The 11,434-nt window shown below is 38.7% G+C and overlaps 1 protein-coding gene and 1 long non-coding RNA gene across 6 annotated transcripts in view; both read left to right on the top strand.

Annotated features, from left to right (window-relative positions):
* Nucleotides 1-8,003, top strand: part of ripor1 (RHO family interacting cell polarization regulator 1) — a 33,917-nt gene extending 25,914 nt beyond the window's left edge. For 2 of the 5 annotated variants that reach the window (XM_034587320.1, XM_034587324.1), the window contains 9 exons: nt 928-1,048; nt 1,386-1,521; nt 4,198-4,359; nt 4,508-4,666; nt 4,798-4,994; nt 5,505-5,588; nt 5,783-5,873; nt 6,516-6,642; nt 6,703-8,003. In XM_034587320.1, the coding sequence (XP_034443211.1) occupies nt 928-1,048; nt 1,386-1,521; nt 4,198-4,359; nt 4,508-4,666; nt 4,798-4,994; nt 5,505-5,588; nt 5,783-5,873; nt 6,516-6,613 (1,048 nt within the window). In that variant the 3' untranslated portion in view covers nt 6,614-6,642; nt 6,703-8,003. Of the gene's footprint in view, nt 1-927; nt 1,049-1,385; nt 1,522-4,197; nt 4,360-4,507; nt 4,667-4,797; nt 4,995-5,504; nt 5,589-5,782; nt 5,874-6,360; nt 6,465-6,515; nt 6,661-6,702 lie in introns of those variants that run through there. The other 3 variants (XM_034587322.1, XM_034587321.1, XM_034587323.1) reach the window with 3 other exon arrangements.
* Nucleotides 2,162-3,320, top strand: LOC117762770. The gene is made up of 2 exons (XR_004614073.1): nt 2,162-2,707; nt 3,273-3,320. It is a non-coding gene; the product is annotated as an uncharacterized LOC117762770 (long non-coding RNA).
* Nucleotides 8,004-11,434: the final 3,431 nt, after the last annotated feature.

Raw genomic sequence — 11,434 nt, forward strand, 5'->3', positions numbered from 1 at the left:
AACTTTATTTGTTGAAGAATCTGTCACTGCAGGATCTTGCTGCCATCTAGTGGAGCTTTAGGGTACCATCACTTTCGCACAGCACAAATGTTGTATGTGCAGCTGTGACGTGAAGGAAAACCTCACACACTCTCAGATTTTTCACACAATATCATAACCACCTTGAAATATGACTTCAATATCACAAACCATTTTCCATCATTTATTCACCTTGCAGTGATGTAATTTAGTTTCTAACATGCAACACTAGCAATGAAAGCTAAAGAAGACTAAGACTGCACAGCCATTCTTGATGTTCTGCTCTAACTGTACTCATGCAGAGCAGTGCAGGGTGGGTATGCAAAAAATGTATTTGTTTAATATGGTGACATTTGCTTATTGGAAAGGGAACACAAGCCACAGTAGGGACTGATGGGAACGTCACATGTTTGTTCATAAATCAAGAAAGAAATTGAACCTGACGATGGCACTTGAGGAAAGGCCGAGGGAGTTACTGCAGTTCACCATGAGGAGAACACGAATGGATGAATCAAAATTTGGTGGTTGAGATATTAAATGTCAATGTCATAGTAGCACGAGTAAAGTTCTTTGGTGACCATCAACATGTGTGTAAGATATCATCTTCATCTAGCAGTGTGTCAGCAGGCTGGTTGTGATAGTGTTGGGTTATTTTGGGGCAAGTTGTGATTGTCCATGGGACTGGTTTTGTCACACACACCTGGCCACCCTGCTGCTGTCTGTTAACCTGTGTTGCTTAGAGCTTCGTTTCTAGGAATGATCAACTGAAGCAAGCTGAACTGATGTGTCTGAATTAAACAGTAACAGCTTCCTATTACACACTGAAACGCTGTGTGTGTGTGTGTGTGTGTGTGTGTGTGTGTGTGTGTGTGTGTGTGTGCGTGTGTGTGCGTGTGTGTGTGTGTGTAGGTCTCTGCAGGACAGAGGCTGGGACAGCCCCTCCTCCCCCACCCTCCCCCTCACTACAGGCTGCACTACTCTAGACTGCTCCCTGGTGGTCCACTTGAAGAACTGCAATGCACAGTTGCTGGTAAGAGTCAAGAAAATCTTGAATGAACATCTAAATTATAAATGTGTGTCTTGTTAAAAACAAGTAGTATTTGTGATAGATTTACTCCTGCTATCACAAAAAAAGAATGCTTCAATAAGCATATGCTTTTAACAAATCTTGTAGAAATAGATTTTGGAAGGAAACAAATTATATGATCAGCCAGCTTTTTGAAAAACATGTTGCATGATCATATTAATATGAGGTGGAGCACAGAGGACAACATTACTGTTTTATAAATGTTTACTGTTGTTTGACAGATGGTTATACATGACTGTACCTGTCATATGTAAATTGATACATGGCACTATGTGTGTAGCGTCTGGGTATGTTTGGGCCTCTGCGCTGTGGAGAAATGTACGCCTTAGACCGACTGCTGAGAGAGGCTCGAGTGCTTGAAAACATCCGTCGTCTCACCAGGGACAACCCGAGACGCCTCAGACAGCCCGATGAAGGTAAGTACTAACTAGTATCTGTACACATGTGTGGGCTCTTCTGTGTGTGTGTGCGTGTGCCATCACTTTTACATGCACAAGTACAATCACAATACCATAGACAGCGCGTGACAACTGGAAACATCAGTACCTGTTTACCTCGGATTCCTCCATGTGGTTTGATGAAGTGTTGCCCTGTGACATTCAAGGATGAACCAAATACGCATTCAATTTAATTCATCTTCTTCAACAAGCTGCTTGATGACAAAGACACAGTGACTCATTACCTCAAGTACAGTGCTTGCTGCTTGCTATTTGATGAAGTGAACCTGGTAGAATATCAGCTAGTAATACATATAACACACCACTGACTACACTGTTGTCTATAGTGTTGGCCCTTTTTACCACAACTGCAGCAGCTGTGGGATCCAGGACTGCAGCTCTCAGACAGATTCAACTTCACATCACTGCACACAGCTTTAAGATGACAACAATTTAAACATGGAGAGCATTCATAACATGCTCAACCAAACCTGCATTGTCGTCTATAGTTGTTATTTAATCAACGTGTATGTTCATCTGGACTTTCATAATAAAACACAACACGGTAGACAATCATGCTGATTTTCGAGAATAACCAAATCCTTGAACTAGTCTGGCTTTGTGAAGGGATATATTTTACATAATATGACCCTTCTAAATGACATTATCTAAATTTGGTCACAAAAAATGGCAATTTACATGTCAAATACATTGGATTTAAAAATTATACATGGTCATGCTAATACATTTCTTGCTTAATCTGGATAAAATGGGATTACATTCGCGGAAGGGGTTTGTATAAATAATTATTTGTACGAAATTTTGGAAACATTAAAAAAAGCTTCTGTGCCTGATGCTTTCAGTATACTTTTACTGAAGCCTGTAGGGTTTTAAAATGGCTTCTGAAAACTCCTCCCACCACCATATTGACATAATGCTCATAAACTGCTCTGGCACAGTAAGGAGGTATATAAGACATATAATTGTTTTAAATGTTCTACTTCAGGTGAGTGAAATGTTAAGTTATTTAGCAGGAGTTGTCTTCCTCATGAGTTCTGCTCAGTCTTTAAATCAAAACAAGACATTTATTGTGCGAAATATTGTGAAAATTAAGGCCACATCATCCTGCCCGAGGTTGAATTGTTTTTACTCCCTTACCTACACAGTCATTTCAGTCACCTTCCATGTTAAGTGCAGCACATTAAAAGGATAGTTCATCTAAAAATGCACTCATTATCTTCTCACCACTATGCTGATGGAGGGGTGGGTAAAGTGTTTAAGTCCACAGAACACTTCTGGAGTCTCAGGGGTAAACTTGGTTAGATGAGAATCCAATACAATTGAAGTCAATGGTGAGTCCTTCTTCAGATGTAATGAAACAACAGAAAAGCCTCCATACTGCTCCTGTGGCATCGTCCAAGTGTCCCGAAACCCCGACATTCATATTCGACTCGAAACGAGGTCATTTACACCAATAGCATAGGGCTGAGTAGATCATGAGTGAATTTTCATTTCTGGGTGAACTATCCCTTTAAGTGCCTTCCATGAGAAACCGTCTTAAAATGTTTCTCTCTATAAATATTGGTGTATTTGTGTCCAACAATAGTTACTATATATACCTCCGGTTGTTGTGTACCCATAGAACCTTATCTAATTATTATGGTTTCATAACAATGACCCATTCAGAAATGTTGGCACAAGTTACATGATCATAGTGATGGGATATTGAGGCCTTTATGGGTAAATGGTGCCACCATTAAAAACTGATATGAATGACATAAAATCCATGCCATCAATTTAACAAAGGCAAAAACTTATACTTAAAGTAAAACCATATATAGGTTTACTGTTGTTCAACATGTTACTCAAACATTTTAGGGAAGGATTAAACTGTGATCTTTGTGTGTTAGCTACAGAAATAATTTATTTGTACATGTACTTTTGTGTACATACAGCATGTTTGTGTGACTTAATAAGGTTTTCATTACATTAACATTGTAAAACTTGTAACAGTGATCCAACATGAACGTGTAACAGTGACACAAAGAGTTCGTGCACGTGTATGTATGCATATCTATGTATGTGTGTGCGCCCGAGTGCATGTGTGTGTATGTGTGCAGTGAACAATGACTGACCATCTTAATTTACCCCCACATCATTGGCTCATTTTACCCCACAACCACTATTTTTACAAAACTGTTTCACACAGTAGCTCAGATTAATAGCTATGTAAAGTTTATTACCTTGTTTTGTAGCTTACAATAACTTAAATTAACATGTAATAATGTCAAAAACATCTCTATTTTAATTCAGATACAAGACTGATAACTTTAGTAACATGATGAATTCACTTTGCAAGAATCTGTTATTTTGCTCTGGTTTGCTTACCACTCTCTCCATGTGCTTCAGTCAAAGATGTAATGAGTATTGTCGACTACACTACACAATTTTGTGGTCACATGATTACTTTCTTTTATGGTTACCTAGATACAGGGGGTTGCTCATCTTACCACTAGCTCGACTTACCCCGTTCTCTCCTACAACAGGCAGTATCATTCACTTAAGTATTAGTCTCAGGCTGCATATGTTCCAGTGAAAAAGCACTAATACGTATCCTTTAACTTGTCCTCCCTTTTTACCTTCTCTCCTTCACAGTGATACCTCAGTTAGGCCTGTGCCTGGGTGCTGTGTCACTATGGCAACAGTGTGTGGGGCAGGGCAGCAAGTACAGCGTCTCTGCTGAGGACTTCCTGGATACGTTGTCTACAGCCTTCTCCAGCATACTGCCAGAGATGGTCAGCAGCATGGCTGACAAAGGTACAACAACTTTGTGTGTGTGTGTGTGTGTTGGGGGGGGGGGGCTGCGTGTGTGTGTGCATGCATGCATGCATGCATGTGTATTTGCGTGCACGCTCACAGCACAAGTCAGAATAGGTGTCATGTTCACACGTGTGTGTTTGTCTAGTGTTCCTGTGTCTGATTGAGCGAGTGCTGGATCAGAGGTTACCACGGCGAGGCAGCAGCAGAGATGGAGTGATGTTGACGTTGTTCCAGCTCTGGAGTTACGTAGAGGCTAACGGCATCAGTGACATGGAAACACACATCACTGAACTGGCAGAAGAGGGTATCTGACACAAACACACACACACCCACACACCCACACACACACACACACAAACACAGAAGGGTAAATAACTGCAGAAAACATAACTTCTGATTGAATAGCAGTAATCATTGATAACCTTCCTCCACTAGTGTGGTTGGTGCAGCGGCTGGCATCGTCTGACCTGGACGTGATCGTTCACACTTTGCGGCGTCCTGCAGAGTGTAGCCTGAGAAGAGAAGGACTTCATGCTGTGGCAAAGTTACTGAAAGACCCACGAGGCAAAGTGTCAGCATCTGCCAGCTCTGTACTGAGAAGCCTGGCTGCCCAGCCAAGACAGAGAGAGCAGGTGAGTGAACACTGCGTGTTAGTGGCAAAACATTTACTATTTATTTTAGAACTCAACTGTAATTTGAATGACTGAATACTTCTTCTGAATGCTGAGAATGTCTCCAGATTTACCGTGAAATGTTAAAACTCTTTGTTTATCTACGTCATTCTTATAACTTTAAACCTTTAACCTCTCTTTAAATGATGGATCTCCCTTGTGTCATATTGATGATTCTGTATTTGAATATTTCACTGACACCATTGTGGAAGGCCAACTTGCAAGCAGGATATGTTGATAGTGTAACATTAGCGTAATTGTTTCTCATTTTCAGCATTATTTGGTTGGTCTGCCATCCTGCATATACAGCCCTACTGTTTTCCTGTGAGATGAAAAATAGTATTGATTGGGCTCTAATCATAAGGTGTTAATCACACAAACACCTTAAATGTAACAGTGTAAAAAGTGTACTGCAGCAGCCTCACACTGGACGAATCAAAGACATGACACTGTGAATGTTCTCCCCCTCAGGCTTTGGTCAGCTGTCTGGAGCTGCTGGAGGATGAGAAAGTGGACACCAGAGTGTGTGGGTGCAAGGCCTTAGCTTGTCTGAAGGTAGAAACAAATAGAGACTTTGGGCTTTTATCCTAACCTGTTGCAATCTCGATTTTAGGATAATGTTGATCCAGTTTATGGCATAACAGTGGTAAACAACTGTCATAAGATCTTGTGTGTGCAGCTTGTTTGTACTGTGTAATACAGCATGTATTGTTCACATGAACACTACATTCCATCTGTTGTCATTTCAGGCTAAAGAAAGTATCGACCAGTTAGTGTATCTTTGTCGGACAGACAAGGAGGAAGTCCGAGATGCTGCCAAACAAACGCTGCTCGTCCTCGGTAATAACCATCAGATTTATCAGAATGAGAGAACCTGCTTTACTACAATGAATATAGACACAACATTAATAAATAATGAAAGCACATTCAATACCTGCACATGTTAGTGAAATAACTTTGCAGACTGCCGACTTCATGATAGATACTAAAGGATATTAAAGTTCTAAAATAGTGTACTTTGGGACTTTGACATCTAATAGCTGTTGATATGTAGTGTATGGATAATTTATTTATCTCAAATCTTCTTAGAACTGGCAGTAGTGATGATCAAAGTAACAAAAAGCTTTGTTGAGAAATAATTCCCTTAAATGATGTGGGTTGAATGGGTTCTGATTTAAATGTGTATTTTTATTCCTGTACATGATGCACGTACTGTTTCTTATGTATATAATTATTGTAAACATGGTGACTATAATGTTTCCTTTGGGTATTTTCTTCATTTCCATTCATATTTTTATTCCATTTACTCACATGTCTGTGGCATAAGACAATAATTAAGACAGAAACAAGAAACGTATATCTTTCTTGTTTTCTGTTTTTCCAACACAGATCTCTTGAGATGATTCATTCATTCTTTCATTTGACCATTCTTTTATTCACTTTTTCCATTTTTTTTTTGTTGTCATTCATCCTGTGGAGCAGGAGAGGAGGGGAAGATGGCCCACAGACATGTGGAGACGTCTCAGGACAGTATACCAAGACTCTTCGCTCCAGGAAGCATGGCCAGCACAGCGTTCTAACACACACACACACACACACACACACACACACACACACACACACACACACACACACACACACACACACACACACACACACACAGACACATACATATCTACCCCATTACTAACACTGGAAGATCAAAAGATAAATACAATATGATATACAGTATATACACTGACAGAGAGGAGTCATATCAACATTAAGAATGAGACCTCTGCTTAACACTGGGCAAAGATTTACGTAAGCTACAAATACTATCGCTGTATTTTATATCAGCCTGTGATAAATACTCCAAGAAGATTGGTTAGACTGTAAAGATGCTGGGAAGAATGAATAGTGTGAGCAAACTGGACAGGAGGGATGAAGAGAGGAGCAGAAGAATGAAATTGATATGAGAACAGGGAATAATGTGTCGGCATTGATTAAAATCATATTCAAGTCAGATTACTGGGCAAATGTCTTTCCACCACTGTAATGTTCATGGTCCAGACACATATATATACTCTTTTGAAATATGTCAAGAAAAGACAACTTTATAAAGCTTTATCAGATAATTACTGTTTTCACAGCTTTCAAATGCCAAAATAACTATTTAGTTTCTTGTGATTTGTGATATGAAAGTTGTATTACTTTTACATTCTTGATAACTTTTGATTGGTTACATGGTGAACCAGCAGGCATACACAGAATAAATATTCCATTCTAACTCTGCATAAAACTACTTTAAGCTTAAACTGCCGTGTTTACTTAAGAACTGGAGGCTGTTTGTACTGTGCTGCTCCAGATGAACAGTTTGGTCTGTAACATGTCTGCAAACTCAACATTAATGACACTAAAAAAGGCTTTCCCACACAGCTCAGCCTTCACTGTAGCCACCAGCTCTACCTATGCTTGTTGTTTTCAAGTTTTGCCAGATGGCTGTGGAGACCTCTCTGGTTGTAATCAAGATCACTTAAGACCACTTCAGTCGAACGATGTGCTGGTTTTGAGACAGAGTCAAGGGACTGATATTGCTAAATTTAAATGGAGACCCAAAAAATCAAATTTAGTCTATAGTAAGCTTTTAACTACTGGATATAAACCTAGTTGTCTAAAAGGAGGACACTTGGTTGTTATGCGGAAAAGACACTATGGAAATTAAACTTGTGTCAGTGACATTGTAGAGCAGTTAAGGTGGCAGCAGAACTGCAGGCTGCTGTGAGGCAAGAACAATCAAAACACATGCACGACTGAGAGACAACTGGGAGCATGTTTCAAGACCAGTTCTACAGCACTGACTTGCAACATTGTTCAGAGGAAATCATCGTCCTCAAACCTGATCATGAGTGTATAGAATTAGTGACTATAAATGTTTCATTTTATTCTCAAAACAAAGACATGAACTGAAGGTCCACAGGGACAGAAACATCACTAATCCGTCTCTCCATCTGTTATGACTGTGACATAAGTGGCATTACTTAAACAAACTAGATGGCATAACATATTGTGTCACTAACTGGCCTGACCCATAGGAGGAGAATAAAAGGCATTGCTATAGCGTCCTCCTGGCTGAGTCCCACTACCTCCCTGACCCCACTCTAAGAACTCTGTTCTGTGTCTGTAGTTTCGACACATGAAAAGTACAGAAAGGGATACTGGTGCTCACTTTCAGTCAGAATTCCATTGTGTTAAACCTGTTTGCTAATACAGAAAGTGAAAGACAAATGTGTTTGAAAAATGAACCAAGGTGGATAGAAACATTAAAACCCTGCTTACTTCCACTCATCCTCAAACCTGGCTAGTCTCTGCATGAGGGTGGTGTGATGGGTTTTCAGTGGCTACGGTGGTTTCAGATGCTGAAACACTTTGTGAGGCACACAGAGGCCCCAAGAGATACAAACGTCCAGTCCTTGTGCAAAAATACATGCCTCAGTGAACATGAGGTGAGCAGCCTTCCCTCTGGTAGCACAGCAAAGACTCTTATTTTACTGCATAACACAGGATACAGTAGATGCAGAATGCAGCAAGCAGCATGTTTCAACTAACACACTCACAAAGATAATCCATGTCCCACATCTGCTAACACTGGTTTATTAACTGTGAATCGTCTTCCACTTAAGAAGGTCAAAATGAAAGCTTTTTTACTCTGTATTACAGGCCTTCATGTTTAATGTTGCCAACATACTGGCAACCGATTAAGAAGAGAATGACTCACACTGTAGTTCTGTATAAAGCTTGAGACTGTTTCTGCACAGAGAATGGTTTAAACAATACAGTGCCATTACTCTTTACAATTATCACATACCTTATTCTAAATGAAAATACATGACTATATGCCACTGGGATTTAATATTTTGTGATTGTAAATTGTTTTTATTTACCAGAGTCTTCTTTTGTAAATGTATACTTTGTTGTATGAGATGCTGTTAAAAATGATGATCGACATGAATTCACTGTCACTGTCAGTGGCACTTCACTTTACCACTGACATATACCTGCTGTAAATGAGGCTGCAATCTGTCTGGAGTCACTGTATTACTGTGACAGACTGCTGTGGGTAATCTGTTGTTTGAGAAGGTAAATATGGATCACTAAGAGAGGTGTATTCAAGTCCAGGATGACCTCCGTTTAAAGTCAGGTCAATAACAGCTGAAGCTCAAACAGTTATTCACTGATTGTATTTCAAGTAAACTGGTCCCAGACACAGATCATTATATTTAATGGCCATACCAGTGTTATTTCCCTTCTCTTTTTTTTTACAATTTAGCACATATAACATCCTAAAATCATTAAAATGCTGCTTAACATTTCACAGTTAAAACACTAGTCATAAAACAAAAACACGGAAGACCAAATTTTAGAACTCAAAGTGATCACATCTGTAATTTGTCTGAGTAACTAATATCTGCAGTTATGTACTGATGACTTCATAATTACAAGATAGGTCTGTCATAATTGTTAACAATGATCTCATTATTGTGTGATGTTTCCATTCAAAAGAACACATCTAGCTCACTCTTTTAGATTTTTTTAATCTGACCCTCGGGCAGTAACACAATATTTGTTAAGCATACTATTGTCTAAGTAACAATATGTAAACAGAGCGGAAGGTAACGGTGCCATGAGGGATTACCAAATATAATTAGGTCAATGGTAAAAATAAAAAGAACAAAGTTACAGAATGTGATGTTTAGTAAATGGGTAAAAAAAGATAGAAACACACTGATATCATTATAAATATAGTGGTCTTAACAATTGAAGCATCATAACTTGTTTTTCTCATAGTCCAACAGGTTACCCACACTGAGTTTGACGTGTGAAAATGCCAAAATGTCCAGCCCTGTGACTCCAGTTGTTCTGTTTCTTGTAATCCTCTTTCTTTGGTTTCACAGTGACACTGCTGACAGTGATGCTGTCATTCTGCCTTTTCTTATTTCCTGAACACCGTTACTGTAAGGTCATCTCAGAAAGACCACTGGTTATATCATTACTACAGTGATAGTATATAGACGTGTCCTGGTTGCATGCTGTGTTCTATGATGTAAAGATGATATATTTATGTTGACTGTGCATTGTTCGGGCAGTTAAATATAAAGCAAGATAAATTAAAGCAAATTATATGTAGGCTAATTCCTAGTCCATTACTTTAATCTAAGAAATAGTCAATGGATCCATGAAAATGTGTTTATTCTGATGAATTGTAAGATCTCAGGTGACACAGGAGCCACTTTGACATGTTGCTAAACGAACTGTAAAACATAACATTGCCATAAGCTTCAGCTGTTAGCATGCTGCCACACCAAGTTGGTGAACATCATTCTAACTTTGTGAACATGTTAGCATGGTGATGTTAGCATTTAGCTCAAAGCTCAACTGTACAACTTCAGAGTCACTAGCACACTCCTTTTTTTACTGTGGTGTTAAGTTTTCATATAATTTTTTCTTCTTTTCTTTCTGTGTAACAACAGACTAATTCTGACTGAAGACAAGTTTTAACTGAAATTCACATGTTTACCATGTTTTACATTCTACATGTTTCAAACAGGAGTTAGATTCAGTGTAGTGTATGCAGACTGGACATGTCTTTGGCCTTCAAGCAGTTCCTTATGTTCAATGTGCCAAACCTGAGTTAGATGTTGTCAGAAACACTGCAGTGTACAGACCAAACAAATCAGCAGTAACTGTGTTTGTAAGGATGAAATCAATCATCTATAACAGAGGTTAGGGACATGTCTTAAAATATGTACAGTGAAATCTGAGCTTGAAGTCAGAATCCTCAGATTCCTGAATAGGTTTTAAATCATCAGAATTTGAAAAGAAAAAAAATTCTAAATTCTGGCATTTAAGATTTCAAACTGTATACCTGTATGAATTATTTTTACATATCCTTAATCCTCTTGTATGCAGTACAAATGCATATTTTTTTAAAGCAATAATGAATCATTGTTTTGTTGTCTCCCTAAAAAGAACAGATATTCATATATTATTTTCAGTTAGAGGGAGGCTGATCAGACAACTATCTGACTTTTTTAATACAACATATTACAAGCGACTGCAATGTCAGAGATGATAATATAGGACTGGTGTCATGGGGGACTTAGACTCACTGTTTGTAAATATGATTGCTACCACTGTATGCAATGTATTTACCACTATTAGATTCTATAGGACAACAGCAATCTGCAGCTATATCTCTGCATCCATAAAGCACTTTGCAGTGTTTAAGTGCCTCAAGGTTTGATAGTAGCAGAGATATAAAATGACATAGATGAAAAATAAGATAGATCCTTTATTTAAGAATGAAGACAGTGTGAAGCTTGAGAAAAACACTGTAGTATATATTGTACACTGTTGCATAT

This window comes from Hippoglossus hippoglossus, chromosome 6, assembly GCF_009819705.1.
Source record: "Hippoglossus hippoglossus isolate fHipHip1 chromosome 6, fHipHip1.pri, whole genome shotgun sequence".
NCBI classification, from domain to species: domain Eukaryota; kingdom Metazoa; phylum Chordata; class Actinopteri; order Pleuronectiformes; family Pleuronectidae; genus Hippoglossus; species Hippoglossus hippoglossus.